Source organism: Phalangium opilio, unplaced genomic scaffold, assembly GCF_054372755.1.
Source record: "Phalangium opilio isolate 3A_F unplaced genomic scaffold, DU_Popi_V2 ptg000070l_1, whole genome shotgun sequence".
In the NCBI taxonomy this organism is placed as follows: domain Eukaryota; kingdom Metazoa; phylum Arthropoda; class Arachnida; order Opiliones; family Phalangiidae; genus Phalangium; species Phalangium opilio.
In genome coordinates, this window is record NW_028324182.1 from 6,420,804 (window position 1) to 6,444,966 (window position 24,163).

Consider the following 24,163-nt stretch of genomic DNA (forward strand, 5'->3'; position numbering starts at 1 on the left):
CAAAAAACGATACCAAAATGGCGGCAGGAGGCGGCGGAGTTACGCCCGAATTGCCAAGAAGACCCTATTACAAATTTATACTCCATGGTACCAAGGCTCGTAGCCATGGAAACGATCCCAGTTTCCTCTCAGAGTCTCTCCAGAGCAGGCAAGGATTAATTTGGTTCAGCGTCGAGAATGGCGTACTCGGCTCTCAATGATTCTTGGAAAAGTGAATCATAAATCTGTGTTTATCACGTTTGGAAGCGTCGGAACTGCGCAAGCTCCACGATGAAAATTAAAGAGCGTAGGAGCATAGGCAGAGAGGGGGAAAGAAATGGGGGTGGAATCGAGAGCTCAGCCTCACCTCTAAGCTCCAGAGGAGGAGAGAAAGGGATCAAGTGATGCGGCGGGATTAAAACCAGAGGAGAGGAACTCTGGAGAAAATAGAGGAAGATCTCCAGCTTAAAGTACAGCCTAAATGCTAAGGACCTCTTCTAGCTCCAGCCTGGAATAAATATAGCAATAGGCCTAGGAGAGCCGTAAAAAAGAAGGGAATTTGAACTGGAGAGCGACCACATTCTATGGCAGAGGCCAGAGGAGATCTCCATAACAGCGGTGCACCCGAAAACCACCAACAGAATCAACACACTTTCTGCGGAAGTATATTTTTGGTGAGTGTTTCATGGTTTTTTTCCTTAAAAAAATTGCTAGAAGTACTAGTTTTTCTAGGTTAAGGCGTAGGTAAGCCTAATTGTTGCTGAAAATTTTGCAATTTATGCTTACAAATCTTGGATGGGTTCTTCTAAAATAGCAGATGGTTTAAGGTTGGGGTGGATTTAGACTTAAGTTGTTACGAGAACGTGATATTGATTTTGAATGATTAATATGGTTAATCCAAATACGATAGGAAGGGTGTTAATTTTTAATAAGGAAGCTCAGTTGGGAATTAATTGAAACTTCATTGATAAAAAGTCTTCAACTTTATTGATAACGATGTGCATAGTACGTCTTATCAGTTAGCGTTAAGTTTACCTTTCAATAGGCCTAGTAGTTCCTATAATATTTCCCAGATGCATTTTATGAAATGGAAGGCAGCCCAGCCTAACTTGGCTTCGTAACTAAGGAAACGCCTGAACGTTTCGTATCGATCTTAGACACCACGTGACTTAACACTGACCCAAGAAGTGGCTAAAATAAGCCTTTAAAGAAATTTATAAGCGTAGCCTACTCTTTTTTTTGTGCCGCCTGTTAGATCTAATTGGGAAGATTATCCAGGGTATTTTTTTTTCATTTCCGTTTTTGATGACGTTTGTTCCGCGTTTTATAACCTGATTACAAAACTACAGCTTCCAACGAAGCTGCGTTTTATTTTGTATCGGTAGAAGTAAGCCGCGTTGCGAAAATGTAGACCTACATGTTAATGTACCGGTATTCTTGTTAGAACACGTATAATTTCAAATAACGGAGTTATAAAGTCGTCTGCTTTCACGTGATGGCATTTAAATAAACAATTAAGGGAATACAACTTTTATTTATTTTGGAATGAAACCCTTCTCTAGTCACGAGTGTTGGGGTATTGATAAATATTTTGAACCCTTTAAGGCGGCTAAACTAACGTTATTTATTATTTTAATTATAATCTTACTATAAGTGCTCTAACTGATTAGATGTAAACTTGCGTAATTTTCGGAGAATTTGTATCAAAATTTTATATAAACAAAATTGGTATCAATCGGCAATTTTAGTTTTACGCTTTGAACACGAAAGTATCATCACAAACTCAATTAAAAAATCATTATAATGGGAAGGGTGTTCCGCCAAAATGGGCCACCTCCCCTCCCCTCCCCTAAATGATTGATATAAATAACAGGAGTCTTATCAAACCGCCTTTAATAGTTTGTTTAATAACTACCGTCTACGATAGTTCGTTTTAGTTAACTGGGCTTCCCGTTACGCATTACGTTTCTTTGTAATTTCAAAGCAATTTTAGACCGAGCATCACGAGGTAAAATTGTTCTTTTATTTGTAATTTCTATTCCTTTATAATGTTGGTAATTAACGGTAAATCGTGGTAAATAACTCGACTCGCAACTATCTTGGTTGGAAAAGACAGGTGTGATACTTATTTGTAACAGAAGGGGATAATAGAAGAAGGGTGACACTCTGTATCCTCTTAATACTTTATGTATAATATGTAACGTCATTCTTCCCGGTCTCACCCTTTTTGTTTGCTTTTCTGCTCATCAAACTTGTTACGGGTATCGCACCGTGAGGTGAATTCTATTACTGTTTGGTACTAAATCCCCAGCACAAACCTTGATTGTCTTGACGTGGGACAAAAATCCACAAGCGTATGCCCCTTGCCAAATAGTTAAGCGCTAATAGAGTAATGATGAGGGAACTATTTATCGCGTATGTGATTCGGTTTAGTATCCTTGCTCCAAATGTAAAATGATGTTAGGAAGAATCGTGTTACAATTACCACGTTTTGTGGTCCACTTCTCTCGAAGAGAAGTATTATATATTTCTGGTAAAAATCTATGAAATTTTTAACATAGAATATGACGTTAATCGCAGCTATGGACACTAGTTTGAATAGGATAGGGGCCTGAAGTAGGTGAAGGCAAAATTCAAACGAAATATCCGTAAAAGGGGATCCAATGTCGCGTTAGAAAGTGTTACAGAGTCAAGGAGTTTCGTTGTGTATTATTTTTTTTCTATTTTTATACCAACCGAGTTCAATCTTTAGTTTGCAACTTTTCCTCCCGCGTTGTGATAATTTAGGCCCGCCAAAATCCCTCCGCATCTTTTAAACAGAGAATATTTTTTCTTCCTTTTCCGAGCATTCTTTCGAAGGAATGTGCTCGTGTTCATGCGCGGTTGACAACACTATTTTTTCCGTTTGAAGTCTAACGTTATATAAATCCGCTATATAAGCGGTAAAATCGTGTTTTGGCAATTGCATGAATTTCTAATATCTATGATAAAAACCCAATTTGTTCAAATAGACTTTATGCTGTTCAAAAAAGTCAGGATTATTTATCATTGAGTGGATTGGAACACATTAAAATTAACCCTTTTTCCTGTGAAAAATTGCGTGTTTTCCATGCCACTCAAATACTATAGGAAGTAGAATTAACTGTTTCCGTCTTAAGGAAGGAGAACCCTTATTTATTACTCTTTTACTTAACCAATACCTCAGTGTTTCCCAATACGAAAATTGAAAGAATTCAGGCCTAGGTTGCGAAATTCGATATAGGGGCAAGGTTCAGGTAACCTAAATAATATTCTGTTTGTTTTAATAAAAAAAGGTCAGGAAGTAAGTTAGGCTTAAAGTCGTCAACGCTTCACGGGAAAGTTTATCGATCGGAAATGGAACCGACTTCCTCCGTTGTTAGAGGACATTGCCCCTATAGGCTAGCTTAGCTCACTATCACGAGTGCGAGGCAGTTGAAACATTTCGTTTCCAGAAGGCGTTACGTTAACTTGGAATCTTTCTCTGTAGATGGCATCATGGGGACTAGGAATTTTCATACATTGTAGTTCAATTTTGTACAGGGTTGCCAAGCACTTCAGATTTATTGGGTCAGTGAGCACAAAAAACGATTTGTGCTCCCTGATTGGGTCTAGTACCAAAATAGACCATTTCGATGTAACTAAGAGGGGAAAAACAAGAAGGTAAAACTCTGCCTTCCATCTCGCTTTTTGGCGCCTGCGCTGTAGTCTCTTTGTATCATGAGATTGCGCAGAGACGGATATGTACTATCAACCCCCTTGTATGTCCCGTTACTGAGGGTTGTTTACCCCCTTTTTACGTCCAAAAGGTCCGTTCCAACATTAAACCAGGGATTAAATAACCTTGCAATAAAGTTTTCATAAAACATTGGTCATAACCCGAATAGCTAGCTACTTTGTTAAAATAATAGTTTAGCTACTGTTTTATAAATATTCTGTTACCATTTTTTAAAAGTGGTAAACAATGGCCCGCTCCAATTAATTATATATATATATGAATGGGGCATTAAACTTCACACTTGGGATTTAATCTTTTAACGGGAAATAATTCCCTAATACCTGGAAAAGTGATAATCCTCTTTTTCTAAATATTTTTGCTGTAAAAATTGAGAAGATAACTTTCAGAAAACGCTTCATATCGACGTTATCAGCAAATACCGTTTAATGTTAAAGGAAATGGGAACTATTGAGACTTACTAACCACTTCACCTGGGGGGTATAGTTACCGTTAATTTACAACTAATTGTTTAAATGGGATGTTTTTATCGGGGGGGGGGACATAGGGTGACTCATATAAAGATACGTAAAATTCAATGATCAATATGTTTATGTCTGTATGAAGGTGTGTCATCACGGGTCTTCTTAGGAATTATGGGGTGATATTTTTTTTTTTTGCGGACTTCCTTGTATAATCTAAGGAATTCACGTTGTGTCTATGATAGTAAAGTCTTTATTTTTTTTATCTATTATATTTGTTATGCAATCTTTAATTTTTTTCCGGCAATTTAAAAATTTTTTATTTTTTTTATAATCGCTTTTTTTTATATCGAAAACTGACACAAAGGGTGACCATGCCATGTTGGTCAAATTCGAAACTTTTATATATATATAGGGTTTTATTCCGAGTTTAGAAGGTAATTCATGGTTTCATACCATACATTAATTCCAAGGCTTTCATTGACTGACTATATTTTGCTGTATCTTTATTTTTGAAAAATAATGGTTTGTGTGTGTTAATATTAGGATTTTTTTCTTCCCTCGCCTTATGCGGTTTCTTGATATTTCTTTTTTTCTAAAATAATATGTAATTTGGAATACCTGGAAAAGTCAGGGAATTTTTGAAATTATAATATTAAATTCAGGGAATTTTAAATTAGTTCGTCAATTTTCTTATAGTTAAATTTTAGAAGTAGGAATGGAGAATGGTTAGTATTTACTTCAGTCTGACTCATAGCCCAGTATAGAGCCCCTCCCTCCAACACGTAACGAAAATTTCAAATTATCTTATTGGCTGACTTAAACTACGTTTTGATGACGTTGCTGACGGGGACGGCGTAAAATACATAGTTCCTTCTTACCTCTGTCGCTATGACCCGCCTCTTCTTTCATACCCCACCCCCCGTCCCGTGGAAGGGGGGACCCGGGATTTTGACGCGCGCCCACATTACTCTGTTCTCCATTCCTACGTCTAAAATTAAATCTATCCCTGGTAGTACTGTAACTTGAAAACGGTGGCCCGGACGGCAAAATGTCATAGCACATTTAAGACTCAAAGAACACCCCTCCTTAATTTATGGTATTTATATAAGGAAAAAGTCAAGGAATTTTGATATGAAATCCCTAAATAACTACTTAAATAATAATTTATCTTTTATTTAATATTAAAGAACCGGTTTTTTCCATAGTAATTTTGGTCGCTCCAAGCCGCTTAAAGAGTTTAGACCTTGATATGTAGATTTTTGGGATGTTTTTATCGTGTAAGGAAATTTTCCCATCACTATAACGCGTATATAATTTTTGATATTCACGTACCTTTTAACCCTAGAATTAAAACCTATACCTTTCCAATTATAATTTGACGCTCTCGGTACATTAATTATGCAAATTTTAAAATATGAAACGGTCTTGTTTTCAACTTTAATATTTAACGGTGTTTTTTTAGTTTAAAAATAAGTTTTATAATATTAATAAAAAATAAAACCCCGCTTTATACCTGAAATTTAAAAAACACGGTGTATTCTACTACAGGGTAGCCAGTTGTAACGCTTGCAATTAGGCGAATTTTCAAGGGCAGATCTTATACCTTAAGTTGAAAGATGTTTAACATTAAACCGTAGTATTTTTTATATTAAGCAAATGGTTTATGAAAAAAATGGGCCTTTTTCTCGCCTAATTATGCTGTTTTCAGGCAAATGAAAGTTGAATTTGGTTATGGTTAAATTGGTTAGAAGCTAGAATGGTTATAGAGTGTCTGAGAAGTATTTTTATTTCAAAATATTGTTTTTAACTTAGACTGGTTTAGATTTTAGTCCGGGATAGTTTTGACATGGGTCTCTTGTTGTGGATAACGTTCAAGTTTCGCAATTAAAGTTTCGATTGATTGATTTTTAAATTGGTGGGGGTAAGTTCATTACTCGTTAAGTTTCAGTTAACTTTGTTTCTGTGTTTGATTGTTTTGTTTTTATTTACGGTGAAAATACTCTATAATTTGTATACAAATATCTAATGTAATAGGAATTTGTTATGGTATATTGGGCTTTGACGTTGTTTTGACTTTAATTTAAATTTTTGGGCTGTGATAGTTATTTCTAAAATAACAATATTTTGGCTGTGGAAAATAGTTATTTCTTAAATAACAATATTTTGGGCTATAAATAATAGTTATTTCTAAAATAACAATTTTTGGGCTATAAAAATATATACATTTCTAAAATAACAATATTTTTGGCTATAAATAATATACATTTCTAAAATAACAATATTTTTGGCTATAAACAATATACATTTCTAAAATAACAATATTTTTGGCTATAAATAATATAAATTTCTAAAATAACAATATTTTTGGCTATAAATAATATACATTTCTAAAATAACAATATTTTTGGCTATAAATAATATACATTTCTAAAATAACAATATTTTTGGCTATAAATAATATACATTTCTAAAATAACAATATTTTTGGCTATAAATAATATACATTTCTAAAATAACAATATTTTTGGCTATAAATAATATACATTTCTAAAATAACAATATTTTTGGCTATAAATAATATACATTTCTAAAATAACAATATTTTGGGCTATGAAAAATAGTTATTTCTATAATAACAATATTTTGGGCTATATATTATTTGTATTTATCTAATAATTTGGGCTATGTATTATATTTATTTATAAAATAATATTTTGGGCTATTTAACAACACATTTTTCTAATATAACAATTTAGGAACGTTTTGCTATGAATTACAATATGCCTAAAGTATGTCTCAAAAAAACATTACCAATCTAATTAATTACTATTTATAATTACGTAATTTAAGTCCAAGTTCAATTAAGTAAAACGTAATTCCATTAGGGCGACACCCTTAAAAACCACCGTATCTTTCAATCTTTTGATATTACAATTATTATTATTAGATTTCGCAATCATCTCAAAAATTAGTGACACGATTCGAAACAATATCAGTCGATCGTTCGCGGTTCGTCACGCCAAAAGTAAGCTAACCCGAAGTTAATTTAGTAAAACGCTCTCAATATCTAATACCGTGAAGCTTATACCTTTCTGCTAATTTATTTCTGGCGAAAGTAAAAATCTTCGCCAAAATAGTTTGATAAAAAAAAAAATGAAACATTACCGGTGAAGTTGTTTGGCAATAGCCTAGACCTATTAAACAGAATACTTAAATTTGTGTTAAGCGCGCGTTCAAGCAGTGGAAACGTATTTGAATGATCTTGGCTCTCTTTTAACGCGCGTAATATGGAGCGTAAATCAAGTACCTAAAGTGGGAGGGGCGGAGGGGTACACTTTTTCTTTTTGGCTTAAAAACTAAGACTTATTATTTGCGCTAATAATTTCACGCATGAGTCGCTCCTTTCCGAAACAAATTGGTCGAAAGCCACTGGCCGTTTTGTATATATTTTGGGCGCGGTTAATATAGCTACAAGGAGACCGATGTATACGGGAGTTGTGAACTTGTAAACTCTACGTGTAGAGTGACCATAAGCTCTATTTTTGAAAGAGAAGTATTGTAGTACTCGTATAATACACATATCCATGACAAAGAGCAGTAATTCCTGTAAGTTTCACAAACTTTCAACCTCAATATAACTGAGCTATTCTCAAACCTTAGAGGAGAGAGGTGAGATAGAGTTGTAGGAATCTCCATACCTATAACGTAACCTCTGTACCCCCATCTAACGGCAAGGAAGTACTCCCAGCATCCTCAGCATTTTTGGTGTGGTCGTACCGTACGTAAAAGTCGACTGTCTTAAAAATAGAAGCTAATTAGCTTCTATTTTTAAATGGCGCTACGTGGCAGCACTTAACAATCCCTTAACATTGGTAGGGGCGTGCGCAAGGTACTCTGGGAGACCGCACACATGACATAACCCACCTCACCTATTCTCCAAGCTCTAACAAAGTCTCTACGTGTTACCAAATTTCAAATTTATTCCAACTTCAGGTTGAACTATTCCTTTTGTAAATACTCCTTGGCCAAAATGACTTATGTTTGTTTAATATTGTACTAAGTACAAAGTAGACGGTGTTTTGCGGAGATTGGGGGGGGGGGGGAATTAAGCGAACGCCATTTTGTAGGACAAGTTATTATACCATATAGATTTGGATTTGTAAGGGCGGTATATTGAGCTTATAAATATTTCGAAATTTTGTGTAAATTTGATTCGAGGTCGTTTTTCATCCGTGTTCGTTACGCTAGAAGTTCGCGGAGCAAAGACTGAAGCTTTTAATAAAGGGAGTATCAAGTTATCGGTAAAATTTAAGACTTAAGTTGGGTTTGATTATAATGTCGCCATGTTTAATTAAACACTTTATAAACTTCTTTTAATTGTTTGTCTGTATGTGACGTAGCCTCGCATGTCCAGTTGTCCACCCTTAGGTTTACTTTATATACCAAAGGGAGTATAAAGGCCTTATTTACAACTGGGTTTTAGTTTATTCCTAATAACCACATTGCGATAAACTTTTAAATAACTGCAGGGGTTAATGCGCTTACACCAGTTTTTACCCAGGCCAAATTTGAATTGCCTTCTATATTCCCTTTCATTTTTATTTTGATATTAACATTAAATACAGGGCTGATACTAAGTCACTTTTTTCACTAAAAGTCACTTTTTTTAAATTCGGTTACTAAAAGTCACTATTCCAAAAATTAGTTACTATTTGTCACTTTTTTTAGATTTTTGAGTCTTTCGGTGCTATTTATCTTTTTAACCACAACGTTAAAGGTTATATATTTGACTGTATGACGGTTTAAACGCCAAAATAGCGAGATCACAGGTGATTAAACCCCAAAATCGTGGAGCTCGCTCCGCTCGCTCAGCAAATGTTTAACTTATTATATAAAATTAATCCAATTTAAATGAATGTTTTGTTTTTGATTTAAAACGGCATCGATTACTTTGCATAATGAGCTGTGCTCCAAAATAGTTTAATTGAATTTCGCCGAAAACCTTTTATAAGGTGACCTTTCCTTTGACTGGAAATATCTAAAACCATATATTGGGCTTAATTATGACACTGACCTTTAAAATATCTTAAATTATAGCAAATAATTGTGAAAATCGGTCATCTCTGAAAACATTTCATTCCAAGTGGCCCTTTTTATAGCTTAATTTGCCCCTATTTAGTCACTTTTTGCTTACTATTTTTAAATTAATTAGTCACTTATTCAACTAAAATTGAGCGTATGAGTGAGTATCAGCCCTGTAAATACAATTTGACCTCTTTACGCCTTATATTAAAATAGCAATTAACATTAACGTTATCAGTTAAACATATCTTTTAAAACGTGCGTGGTTTAATAACTTCAAATTGTTCGTAAATCGTAATACGAAACCCATGAATACCAGTTGATTATGAAAATTATGTCTCCGGCTATGTATTGAGCCTAGATTTTTCGGAAACATGTAAAGAACCAACGCTTATATGTCTATAGCAAATATTTAGCGTTCTTTTTCTAATGTGGGGGCGGAGATTGTTTGGGTTTAGTAGTTTCCTGTTAGTCTATGGAATTTACAAATACTTTTAGTTAATTCTAACACTGATAAAACCAACCCCATAAGTTAGAAAACCATCCTCGAAATAACATAGAGCAATGTGATAACTCTGGGACCCGCATTCAAATAAGCCTCTTCGATGTAAAAACATGGGGTAGGCAACCCTCAGTATTGAGACGTACAAGGAGGTTGACCCATAGCCGTCTCTGCTGACTCTCTGTCCAGACCCAAAACCGCTAGAGCACAGGCGTCGAAAAGTGAGATGGAAGGCAGAGTTTTACCCCCATGCCTTTCCCTCTTAGTTAAATCAAGAAGTGATATCTAGTTTATTAGGGAGAAGGTGTAAGATGGCTAAGTATTCGCGCGCCATAGTCCCAGTCCCCCTTTCAAAATACAAGGGGTGGGGGGACGTAAAAGGAGGCCGGGATATTTCGCCTCTCCTCAGTCGGAAAATACGTAATTTTCGTCATTCGCGTCGCGCTGTCGTGCCTTTTCAAAAACCAATGAGATGCTGGTTGTAATTTAGAGGTGGGATTAACTCCGGACCTACGTTTGGACTGGGGATAAAGCTGGAAAAGGCGAATTTATACCTTCTCCCTAGTAAACTAGATATCACTTCTTGTTTAAATCAAAGAGGCTTATTGCGTAGTTCAACTAACCAATTAACGTCCTCATAGTCAAGTAATGATTTTATGAAAATAAATTTGTCAATATTCAAAAACTAAAAGACATTTTTAATATATAAATAAATTATTGAAAGAAAATGAAAATTCTCAAAAGAAAAATAAAGAAAAAAACTTTGACCGATTAAATACAATATAGTTGTTTCGTCTAAATGATTCATAACCAATAAGCATTAAGACACTGTGGCGAGTAGGTTAAAGTCAAAAGCAACCTTTATTAAGAAACGAAAAAGTGTGTCATTGCGAGTGAACATAATAATAATCAGAGAATCACTCGAGTATTAAATTACAACGTTTCACCTCAAATTTCACTTTTTTTTCCTTTTCACCGAATTTCCGAATTTGAAATTTGAAAAGTATTATACTAACTAAAATTAAGCAAAAATATACATATATATATGTATAAAAAAATTTCTTTGAAGATTATTGTAGTTTGGGCTTTATACCGACTTCCGAGATAATTTTTTTCAATTGCATGAATCTGTTAAAATAATTCATGAATATTGAAGGTGTTAGATAAAATATTATACTTTCAAATTAATAAACTACTGGATGGTTTAGCTAAACTCTTCGAAGATTATTGTAGTTTGAGCTTTATTCCGACTTCCGAGATACGTTTTTCAATTGCATGAATGTGTTAAAATAATTCATGAATATTGAAGGTTTTTGATAAAATATTTTACTTTTAAATTAATAAACTACAGGATGGTTTAGCTAAACTCTTCGTAGATTATTGTAGTTTGGGCTTTATTCCGACTTCCGAGATAAGTTTTTTCAATTGCATGAATATGTTAGAATAATTCATGAATATTGAAGGTGTTTGATAAAATATTTTACTTTCAAATTAATAAACTACAGGATGGTTTAGCTAAACTCATTATTAAGAAAATAGTGAAGTTACTAAGGAAGGTATAGATTTATACTTAAATTTAAACATTCTTGTTAACATTTCATAAATTCTTGCTTATCAGTAAATAATTTTTGAATTATTTATTTATTAGTAGATATAAATTATGAAATCGTTTTTAATTGATAAGGACGAGACTAAACAACGTAAGTCTTGTGACTTCTGACAGAAATTTGAATAAAACGTTCGTAATTTAAGACGGAAGGTCTTTGAGTCACTTCCTTAAACGTTTAAAAAACAGAAATTCCACGCGCGTGCATCTTTAGTTCCGTACATTTGGCAAACGTTGTCCTTGTTTTGTACTGTCATAAATTAGCCGTATATTTTCCGTTGTTGTTTTGCTAATATAATAACCATTGCAAACTAAGCCTGATAATGTCAACGACTTTCCCTTGGTTGGATAGGCAGGCTTGTCTAAAATAAAAACCGTTTCAATTAACCGCAGGGTGGGTTCTCCTCCGAGGGACCAGTCACTCGGCGTAATAACTATACGTAGCCCGTATTCGGTGTATATCAAATTTGATAGTGATTACCCCCTCGTTTCTTCCCTTATCACGTGATTCTTTAGACTGTTCATTAGTAACGTGCAAGAACTACTTTAATTTCTACGAAGTTTAATATTGTTTATTTCAACGTCTTATAGCTTTCCCAATATTGAAAACTGAAATGAGATTATTTTAAATATTATATACAATCACGGGACTTTCGACTTTAAGTTTATTTAATAATTATCTTAATTTAATTTAATTTGGTTTAATTAATTAGTATTTGTTGTTACTTTCAAATATAAATATATATATATATATATATATATATATACAGGGTGTTTGTGAAAGGTCCATCAATAATGAAAGGGCGTATTTATTGGGCCATTTTGAGTCGAAAATGTTCTATGACATTTTTCCGTTCGGGCCACTGTTTTCAAGTTATGATTGGAGTAATTTACGGATGACCCCTTAAATTTAATTAAGAAATTGAAAGACAGCGCTAATTTAATGAAGGGGTCATCCCTAAAATATTCAAATCATAACTCGAAAACCGTGGCTCGGACGGCAAAATGTCATAGAACATTTTCGACTCAAAATGGCCCAATAAATACGCCCTTTCATTATTGATGGACTTTTCACAAACACCCTGTATATATATATATTGAATGAGCCACTATTTCTTTAACTTCGAAACATTTTTTGACGCAATTTAGTTTCGTAAAAGCCAAATTTAAATTTGTCTTTAATTCGGGTTTAGCTAAAACACTTAGCTAAAATGTGCTCTTGTTGGTTAGAGAACCGTTACAAAGGAAAATGGAGGGGGGATAAATAGAAACGTTAAATACACCCCAAGGTTTATTTTTTTTTTAACAAACCCTCTTTCCCCCCAAGGCATCCGGTCCATGAAGTTATAGTAAACCGAGTTTTTATACCCCCAAAAAAATTACCTAAAATTTAATGCTATTTTCAAAATAATTCGAATTTAGTTAACTAGAGTCTAGGTAAAAAGACGTCACGTGGATAGAGAGCTAAGAAATTCTTGAATAAGTTTGAATTTAATTCCACTCTGATCGATGTAGACACGAGGCGGGCGGGCTATTCACCAAAAAAACCTCACTATAAACAAAAAATGTATAGTACGGTTCGTTAGACAAACAAAAGTCGGTTCATTGTTTTTGATTAAACCTAATGCGATGGAGACTGGCAACCAATTCGTCAGTTAGAATGGTGTCTCGATCGCGTTAACATCTAACGGAAGTTTGTCTGGCTCTTCCAAACAATTTATACATAAATTTAAAATTAAATATTAAGTTTAAATTAATTGTATTTAAATTAAAGAAGCATACTACTCAGTTTGGGTTCGGTTTAACTTAACCCAACCCTACCCAGCTGTTTATTGTTTCATCGGTTGAGCCAAAACTGTAGTACGTTTTCCCACCTGCTTTTTTTTAGTTGATAACTTTTAAATAAAGGTATTAGGAAAAGTCAGTTTAACTTTAGATTGTTTGTTAACGCGACGAGGACCAGTATACGGTTGTTTTAACGGTTAGGAGTTAGATTGATACGAGATTATATAGAAAGAAACAGAAACGCGCCGGGCATCGTTATTACCTGGAGTTTATTACAATACATTTGGGATTCAGCCTGAATCAACCACCTGCCGACTTCTTTCTCTAATATATAGGGAAAGGATATCAAAGAGTACGTCGGCCCCAAAAACTGTGTTAAAACAACTAGAAACTTCCTTCATAACGTCGGAGCTATGATGGAAAATGGATAATTTAAAATCGCTCGCTCGTTCGCGGTTTTCAATTAATCTAGGACGAAATTAGCTTTCTTTAGTCGTAAATTACAAAGATTTAGGGACGGATTTAACAGTGTAAGATGCCGGCGTTAGTGGTTTATGTCGGTATATTTCGACGGGGTGACGCTTTTAGACGCAGTTTTCAAAGCGGGGACGCCAGTGAACGGAATTTGGTTAGCGAGAAATTGTGGGTCGTCACCAGAACACAGTCTGAAAAAGAAGTTGTAACCACCACGAATGACACTCTTAAAGAAATAGTAAGTTAAGATGTAGTTTCTTTGTTTTATTATTTTTTTAATAGTAGGAAATATCTAAAAGATTTTGAAAACAGACTTTTAAAAGGGATGCGATTCTATTTCTGGTTTGTATCTTTGAAAATGTGTAGTCTGAAAATTGATATGTCTGAGTTAAAATTTCCAGCTTTTCTTAAATCGTAAAACTGTCACGGTTTTGATCGTAAAATTTCACTCACTCTTTATTCGAGAAAGATTTATTTGATATTGAAATAAAAAGACAGTTGTACTTATAATGGGAGTGTAGGGACCAGATGAGGGGTAATTTCCTTCAGACGTGATTACGAAAGTTGAGGTATAAGTTTCAAGTATTTTGAACACCAACAATATTTATTTAATTTATTTCAAAAGTAAGTATAATATACTAAATTAATCATTTAGAAGTGACTTAATGTTGAATTTGAAATTTCACCCAACAAAATGAAATATATACAGCCGATTTCGACAGTGACTTATACCTCTTGGGACTAATGTTGAGTCATTACAAAAATTCATTTAATTTATTTTTCGTTCAGATCAGTGGCTAGATATTCTTTTGTTACGTTTCTTCAATTTTTTCTTTTATTTGTAACTGAAAATGTTGAGCTGAAGGTTGTTTAGAATTAATGAAGTTATTATCCCGTGATAGATTCTTTCTGACGTTCATTCTACCGTCATTTTGCAAGCTTGAAAGGGATTCGGAACCTCTTACTTAAAATGACAATCTTTTATATAAATTTTATCACTACTTAGATCGTAACTCGATATAAAATTCATTGTTTTCCGAAAGATGAAGATCACGAAACTGTACTATATCAAAAATTCGTTTTCGTGATGACTCCTAATATAAAACGGTTTATTCTTTTCTAATAAACTTCAATGTAAGATTAGTTTAGTTTCCGTAAGGTTATATCTTAACAACTCCAATGGTGAGTCACTCTGTCTTTATTTTGGAACAGTTTTAGATCACTATTAAGCGTTATTGCGTTTGTAATAATATTATTTTTTTTATCTTTAAAGTAAAAGGAACAAAGTCTAAAAAATTTCCAAAATAATTTAACGCCAACATTTCATAACTTGGTGAAATTATCAATATTATTACTCTATATATACAGGGTGTTTTTGATAAGCCTGGAATGTTCTTTGGGTGCACGATTTTCAGTCGAAAATGTAACTTCTATATCCATTTTTGGCGTCCGGGGCCACTGTTTTCGAGTTATGATTTTAAGAGTGTTTTGGGTTTGACCCGTTAGTTAAATTAGAAATCATTATCTTAATCAGTTTCTTAAAATACTAGATCCAATCTTAACTTGAAAACAGTGACCCTGACGTCAAAATGGAGATAGAAGTTATATTTTCGACTCAAAATCGTGCACACAAAGAACATCTCTCTTAATTTGTATAACACCCTGTATTTCGTAACTTGGTGTCATTATCAATATTATTATACTTAATCGAGGAACATTTAATGAATTAAAGGTTTTCTTTAAAAAAAATTATCGAACGCGAGACGCGAAAAGATAACAAACCAAAAGCTTTATTTTGGTTGACTTTGTCGAGTATTTAAAATTAAGGAAAAATGCGGAACTTGAATTTTTGGTGATATGAAAGTAGCTGTTAATTCGTTCATAGTTTCTTTATCATCTAATAGAAAATGTCTGCGAATTTGGCCTGTAAAGATATTAAACCACAGTTGGAGTTCAGTTTTATTATTTTCTCGGTTTATGCATGCGATGGTTTAAAATTATCGTTAGTTTATTATCCTAATAAGGCGTTTGGTTAAAGTTTTATTTCGGTTCATTTATTATTAAAAAGGGAACCCCTCTCAAGATTGTGGAATGTTAACTATATCGCCTACGCTAGTTTACGAATGTTTACATCGTAAAAAATAATATTATTTCGCGGTTTGGTTTAGTTTGGTTCGGACGTTGGCTCTTTCATATATATTAACGGTTTTTTTTTTACGTTTAATGAACATTAACATCCAGAATATTTAGTTCCGATATTACTTCTGTTCCGGAACAGATTGCGTTGAACTACTTTTATAATATGGTTCGAAATATTTGAGTATTATTCCTCCCTGGCTTTCGCAATTTTGTATAGTGATCTTGAAGAATAATATTGGTCTCAACCCAACCCTCTTGGGCGCAACATAACTGTACTTCGAACTGTTTATGTTATGTAATATTATTGGAGAGAAAATATTGGTGGTGGTTGTAGTTCTTTTATTGTACATGTTTGTTAATTTCACACGAAACGCGAGCTCTGAGAGTTTTCAAGGGCCCTTTTTAGATTAGGGTGTTGTGGGTTCATGAGAAAGAATGTTACTTTCGATCTCCATCGTCGTATGATCAGGTGTTATTTAGAATGACTCAAATTAATGATCTTGTGATCTTCGGTAATTTTTACTGACGACGTCTTTGGTTACAGATTAAATGGAAATGTTTTAGATTGGTTTTAATGACACTTTAAACGGTATTGCAGTGTTTGACAGTTGAAATTAAAAGTTTCGTACTTGTTGGTTTTATATGTTATTTGTAAACGTTCGTCTCGCGAGGCAGTCCACTTTTAGGTTTGAATGAATTATTATTCTCGGAGTTTCACTATCAGTTGTAACAGAAGTGAGATGAGACTAGAAGTACTGAGCTAACCAAATTCTTCACTCGGCGAAAGTGAATATTCTTGATAACACACCAACGGTTGGCCCTCTAGTGGCGGTTTCAGAATTTCCCCTCCAAAACGTGAGACGCTCGCGGTGGTAGATGGCCGAACTAGATTCAAGCACCCGCGTCCGTGTTTCGCCGCGTTAGGTTGAGGGAAAGGGAGTAATAAATGTTTTTGGAACTCGACCAATTTTTTTCTCTCTAGCGTAGGCGCGATTGAAGCGGCGTAAAATCCTCAAATTTGTTCACTAATGCCAGGATCTATTACCAATGCTAGAGCCCTTCACTTCTAGTCTCATCTCACTTCTGGTTGTAAGGAACTGTTGCAAATCAGAAAATTCTCAAGTTTTTTTTTAATCTCTCATGATCTTCACCTTTTATCTCGCGCTGGTTGATTTTTCAATGGGTTTGAAATTAGATTTGCTACTGAATATGCTTAAAACACATACTTATTGTGCCAGTATGGTGTAACATTAACATTTTATTAATCTTTGGTATTTCATTAATTTTTTCTAGTGTTTCAAGAGTCGACCACGTCGTTGCAATTCAGACTCGGAAGCTTGCCGGCGTTGTTGCGCTTCCAATCGGCGTCCACGTTCGTCGCGTCCAGTCATCCGAACCATGGCCATCCCTTCGACATCCGAAGCGGAACCTCAGTCTCCAACCTCGTCGGAGGATGGACGCTTGAGAGTCCGTCATCAATCGGAACCATCGGCTCCCAGTCCGGGACTCGTTCTGTTTAACAGCGAAGACCAGAGCGATGTCGTTTTCCTGGTGGGACAGAAACCGAATCAGTGGAGATTTCCCGGACATTCCTTCATCATTAAGGAGGCTAGCCCCGTTTTTGAGTCCATCTTAACGTTGGGAATGAATGGAATGTCCTCCATTGAGCGAGGTCCTTCAAACACTCAAATACAAGTACTTACCAATGATCGAACCAAAGATATCTGCCAAATAATAGTCTCCGATACGCCGCCAGACGTTTTCGAAAATGTCCTCAGGTAATTAAGAATTCAGATTACTAAGCCACAGTTCGCATTGAACTAGATTTACTAATATGGTTATTAATTTTTTTCTTTTAGTTTCGTTTATAAACGTGACGTACCGTCTTTAACGGTTCCCAGCGCTTTACGTTTGTACCACGCGGCAACTCACTTCCAATTATCTGATCTCGGTAACTTGTGCTTGGATTTCTTACGAGACAACGTCAAAGAGGACACAGTCCTCGATGTTTTACCACAATTACAACGCCGTCGTTTACTTCTCAACTCCGGAAACATGGACCCCAACCTCCCATCACCCGTCACGGAAGAACTATGCGCCAATTCACGTAACGAAGTCCTCTTACGATGCTTCGACGTCATTGACGACTGCGCTGAAAGTGTGTTGCGTCAGGAAACCTTTGAGAAACTCAGCTACGAATCGGTCTGCGAGATACTATCGAGAGACACTTTGAGAATACGTTCCGAAATGGCGGTATTTGAAGCCGCGACACGTTGGGCTTGCCAGGAGTGTAAGAGACGTCAAATGGAACTTGTCCCCGAAAACAAACGCGAGGTTTTGGGGAAAATCTTGTACCATATCCGTTACTTGTCTATGAGCCCCGAGGAATTTCAAAGGGGACCCGTGGCATCCCATATCCTGGATGAATCCGAGAAGATGGCCTTGCTAGCCAGACTTAACGGCGACTTCTCGGCACTGTTACCTGTCAATCTCTTGGGGAGAAAGTTAGATTCCAGGCGACCGGGTCCCAGGTCCGGGTTGGGTTGTACCACGGGGGCCGTTGCTAAAGTTCCTACGGCTTCTAAGAGACCTTTAGGAAGGTCCTGTTCCTTTACGAGTGGTTCTAGTTCCTCTGATAGGGCGTCGTCCTCAAGGAGGAACCGACATTCGGCGGGTAGAGGTGACCCCAAAAAGAGCTCCACTTCTAAGAAGTTCTTTAGGGGACTTGGGGATATTGTTATTTGTTTGGTTCAAATGCTAGATTGATGTTTTTATCCCTGTTCTTTATTTCCTAATTATCGGTACTATTTATCTAATTAAGGGTTCGTATTGACCTGGAGAATTTGGCATTAATTGTGTCAGTGGACGTGGGGAGGGTGTTTTGGGGAAAATTTTAAATTTAGGGAGAGAGTTCGGTAGGAATTCTTATATAATTTAAGATAGAATCGTTGGAAAGTTTGAAAATTGGGGAAGTTGAAATTATTTCAGTGAAAATTATGGGTAGGTCTTCGGAATTGGAGAAATCCATAAAATTCTTTGAAGATATGGGAAAATCCTTTAAAATTTAAGGGAGAATAGTGTGGTAAATTGAAGAAAATCCATTGAAATCCCCGGTGAAATTAATAAATTGCCCCTCAGTAATTGGCAAAGGTAACTTATCATGAGTATGTTCCAATTACGAACCCTGTATTTTAATCGCGTCAGCTTTTAGTTTTTTCTACTTTCGTCTGTGCCAATATACGTTATTAATTAGCATCCCGCGCTTGTAAATAATTCGTTTGTTTTTAAGAGCTTTTTATCGCGTTAATTGTTTTTTAAGTTTTTAGCTAATCTCCCGAAGAAATCAAAAAAAAAAGTTATTAAGATCGTGTTTAAATCGTAAATTGTTTTTTGCAAATTTTAAGAAAAAACAAATGATATTTTAAAACTATCGGTTGTTATTACTCGATTAGTCGGAAAACCAAATTATACCGTAGTTAATTGGGTAACTAATTTTGAAATTATTACACTACGTATTAATGAGATTTTTTTTAATTAAAAAAAAGAAAAGATTAATCGGTTTTTTTGAAGTATAGTCCAGCTGAGAAATTTTCTATGACAATTTTTTCATAAAAAATAATCAGTATTTTATTATAAGTCTTGGCAGAAGTGAGATGAGACTAGAAGTGAAGGGCTCTAGCATTGATAGTAGATCCTGGCACTAGTGAACAAATTTGAGGATTTTATGCCGCTTCCATCGCGCTAAAACTAGAGAGAAAAAAATTGGTCGAGTTCCAAAAACATTTCCTACCCCCTTCCCCTCAACCTAAAGCGGCCGAACACGGACACGGCTCCTTGAATCTAGTTCGGCCGTCTACCACCGCGAGCGTCTCACGTTTTCGAGGGAAAATTTTGAAACCGCCACTAGAGGACCAACCGTTGGTGTGTTATCAAGAATATTCACTTTCGCCGAGTGAAGAATTTGGTTAGCTCAGTACTTCTGGTCTCATCTCACTTCTGGTCTTGGCTTAGATTTTGATATAGAATAGTTTATCATTATGTATATATATGCCTAAATTTCCGAATTTACTAAAGGAATTTTTTTTATATATTAACTCCCATTTTTGATAAATACAATTTAAATATCGAACACATTTATACCCCGTGAACTTTATATAAAAACCAGTATTCTTAAAGAACTGTACTCAAATTTAAACTCGTGAAACTAATGAAGATAATTAGTCATCAGTGTTAGTTATTATCGGTGAAACGTTATAATCACGTCATTTTTTTTAATATTATTTTAAAGCCAGTCGCACACAGCTTGAAATTTTGAAAATTAATCTAATACCTTTTTCGGTAATCGTCTGATATAAAAATTTCTAAACTTAATCGAAATAAATGTGAATGCGACACGGCTTGATGATCATGATTAAAATCGCCATGTTAAACATTGAATTGAATTGGCGACTAACATGATTTTATATTGAACTTTTCGACTATATTGTTGTTATAGTACTTGAATATTTGATATCTAAGTAAAGATCAATTTGAAGTATATTTTTCTATGGCTTCAAATACTAAATTTAGGCCTAGGTCAATGACATTGGCCTTTACTTTTAGGGGACCGTTATTACCTGCGTAAACAAAAGCTTGTTGAGTGTGTGTTTGATCAACCGCCAACCAAATATCTCAAATTTCAGGAAGTACTCCAAAAGAACATTCACTGGAAAATTCTTTCAAAGGTTCAAATGCATGGTTTTCAATTTTCTACCTAGGCCTACTTCAACTTGAAATGTTTAAGTATTTTACTGCGGAACTTTGTTCCTATTTTTAGCAAGTCTTTGTCGACTTTGAAATCTTAGTTTCACTCAAATCTTTTTAAAAGATTTGTCTAGAAAGAATTTTGTACTAGGATCTTTGCAGGTCTGTAAAGGTAGGCCCTCTTTTGCCAAACTCTCTAAGGTTGCTTTTCTGATCTATCAATATGTTTATAACCGAGAAATTAGGCTTAATATTAAGCCTAACCAGTATCACGTGCAAAAACCCAAAATAAATCATAAAACACGGTTGTGGCATCTGCGCGAGCCCCCCTCGGGAGTCGGGTATGAAAATATTGCGCGCATATTGTGGTACAGTATGTTCCGAATAAAGCCGGTGATGGTGGAACACGTGAATAGGCATAAGCATGGAATGAAGCGAAGGAAGAGGAGAGAAATCATTGGAGGGATGGATGGAGATGGGATGAAAAATGCGTGGATAATTGCTCCTCCTTCTCCCTATATCCGAATATTATAGCTCGCTCCTTCGTTTTTAATCTCCCTTAAACGGGCGCGTATTATTATATTTATACCCTCCTCTACTGTATATTATGGAAAAAAAAGTTTAGACAACATTACCGGATTGAGAATATTCGCGTTTCACCCATGAATATTGAATTTGTAGCGTCATTATAGCTTTACGGGAAATAGTTATGTGTACGTCTGAATTGTTTATTTTCTTATCTTAGAGTATTAGATAATGGACAACTAATTCCCGTACCCTCCCGTAATGCTATTTAAAATGCAAGGTTTAAATTTTTAGATAAACGACTGAACAAATCTTTAATCAATTTATTTAATTGTTTAATTATTATTTCCTACATTTACCAAACCAGGCAAGATATTTTAATGCTTATCGCGTTCAATATAAACGTGAGAATATTAATATATTCATTATATTGCCAGGCTTAAGTCGGCTCATCTCTATTTAACATGGAGATAGGGGACTAAGGCGAACACAACACGCACGAGTTTTTTTATAATAATCATTTCCCCCGTCTTCTTATGCGCCTTGAAACTAATTCTTCGGCTTCCTTTTGACAAAATAGACTGGGAAAAGGGCCCCGTTTGAATCCGTATCACCCTAAATTTGCAGCGAACACTGACCTACCCTCTATCTAACTATTAGAGCAATTTAACCTTATGAAATTCAATATAAGCTTAGTTGGTATTGACTATTGGGCCTGTCTTCCTGCCCCCTTTTTTTGGTCGGGCAAAATTTAGGATACAATGGGACGCGCCCGCTCTTACACATTTTCCATGTCATCGAATGTTACATCAAGCCGAAATAAAAGGTCATTCATAAAGCTTCAGTTGCCATAATGTTATTAAACACCGGGATGAACTATGACCCGTTAGGAAGACCCCCTATTTTGGGACTCTCATTTCTCTGTCTCTCGAATTGCCAATTGAATGATTGGTCCGTTTCGAGCATGCAGGGTTAATCCCCGATGTGCACGCGGGGCCCCTTATGAAGAAATATCTGGTTATTAATAATCAAAACTAACGGAGCGTTGTCTAATTCGTCTTCTATTATATCGTTTAAGCTTGTTAGTTAGCGATGTAGCGTAAAATGGTTTACAGTTTTACACGTAGGAGACACACACGTGCGAGGACACCAACTCGTACGCCAACGTGGAACGAATTGCCTCTAATTGATGGGAATGTGTTGCGTAAACCGTTTGTACTGGACGAGTCTAACGTTCAGCTTGATTCCAAAAAATATTTTACTCCATATACCTAAACCAGAGATAGATTTAATTTTAGAAGTGGGAATGGAGAACGGAGTAATGTGGGCGCGCGTTATAGTCCCGGACCCCCTTCCATGGGACGGAGGGGAATGAAAGAAGAGGCGGGTCATAGCGACAGAGGTAAAAAGGAATTACGTATTTTTCGCCGTCCCCGTCAGCAACGTCATCAAAACGTAGTTTAAGTGAGCAGCCAATAAGATAATTTAAACTTTTCGTTGCGTGTTGGAGGAGGGGCTCTATACTGGGCTATGAGTCGGAATAACTGAAGTAAATACTAACAGTTCTCCATTCCTACTTCTAAAATTAAATCTATCCCTGCCTAAACCTATTACTTTTTTGTGACTTGGTCCCTGGGTAAAAAGAAATTTGAAATGTTGAAAACGTACAGCCTGTATGCCGCTGACTGTCAAGCGAGAATCATCCTTAAAGGGAAAAACATATGGTTAAGGTTTATTAACTGTACCGTTATCGTTCATACAAACATTTTCTTAACTCCTAACAGTGGATCAAGAGATAATCCGAAACGCAATGTGGGTTACGAACAGAAACTTCCAGAGAAAACACAATAAATGTCAATCAAACTCTAAACCGAGCTAAGACCCTTTGACAAGGTGACAATGAGATAACCACGACACGTATTTGATGGTTAGCTGCTAACGGATGGATGAATGGATTATTTTTATATCCTCAAAACTTCAGAAGTCAGTAAAAGGCTCGAAATAACCTTCAATAGACACCAAAATATTTTAGGGATAAAAGTTAAAAAAAAAAAAAAAAAAAAAATTAAAACCCTTCCTGAGATTTTCGTATACACAGAAAAAGAAATCGGAATCATTAATCAAAACGATTTTAAATCGGTGTTAAAAAGTGAGAACGTTGCATTTTTTTATTTCCTCTTCAATGAGAGGTAGTGTTAGGCCAACCAAATTATATAACGTTCGTTTTTTAAGGTCCGTAGCTTTTGAATCTTTTCAATTCGATGAAATTGAATATAGGATATTTTCTTTGCCAGAGTGGATGAGGCGTAAAAATGCTCTCGAATCTTCCGGATAGACGAACACGGAGAGTTCGAATTAGTCCCCATTATTATAACACGTTCTAATCTAATAGGGGACCCTGAAATCTAGAACGGTCGTTCTTGGGTCCCATTCCCCGAAAAATTCAACTCTGTCGGCCGCGAAATCGAAGATGGATCACTTCGCGGTTGATTATCGTCCCTAGAATTTTCAACGAGGACCTTTAAGGGGGGGTTAGCGGCTTAGGATCAACCCTGTTTTTTAGGGTAATACGCAATTTTCAATCTGGAGTCACAAATACGTTCCAAGGTACGTTGCTCGTAATTTGTCTATCTGGGTTTATTATGGATCTACCCTTTCCCCTGGTTTATTCTAAATCTGAAACCGGACTAAGGTTGGAAGTATACTTTCGATTTCTCTTTTAAAATATTGCATAATCGACAGTGTTCGATTGCGAACTTGTAATACAGTCAGAACTACACTAAATTATATGATTTATCATGAGATTAACCTTTAACTGCTTTGTAATTTGAGGGAAATAAGCAATATTTCTGAATCCATTTCAAGAAAATAGAAAAAAGTTAAATTATGATAATACCCACATGCGTGTTTAAGTGATGATTTTTGCAAAGCTGAATATACATACAGTGATATTAGTTTCACAATATTGAATTTAACCGGATCTCCGGATCTTATTTTATTACACGTTATTACGTAAAAATTTATTTGATCAACTCTCCCAAGAATAATGGTCTTTCAATCTTCTTTTTTACGTTGAAATAATTTTTACAATCTCAATGACGCGCCAGTTA

At 35.3% G+C, this 24,163-nt stretch overlaps 1 protein-coding gene across 2 annotated transcripts; it reads left to right on the plus strand.

Annotated features, from left to right (window-relative positions):
- The first annotated feature begins 190 nt into the window (after positions 1-190).
- LOC149661303 (BTB/POZ domain-containing protein 2-like) lies at positions 191-20,324 on the plus strand. 2 transcript variants are annotated; one of them, XM_089842769.1, is made up of 3 exons: positions 191-653; positions 17,079-17,563; positions 17,645-20,324. In XM_089842769.1, the coding sequence occupies exons 1-3, from the start codon at positions 564-566 to the stop codon at positions 18,549-18,551; spliced, it is 1,482 nt and encodes a 493-aa protein (XP_089698895.1). In that variant the 5' UTR covers positions 191-563; the 3' UTR covers positions 18,552-20,324. The 2 variants fall into 2 exon arrangements, with proteins under 2 accessions (XP_089698895.1, XP_089698894.1); XM_089842768.1 differs by lacking the exon at positions 191-653 and adding an exon at positions 13,408-13,884.
- The last annotated feature ends 3,839 nt before the right edge of the window (positions 20,325-24,163 follow it).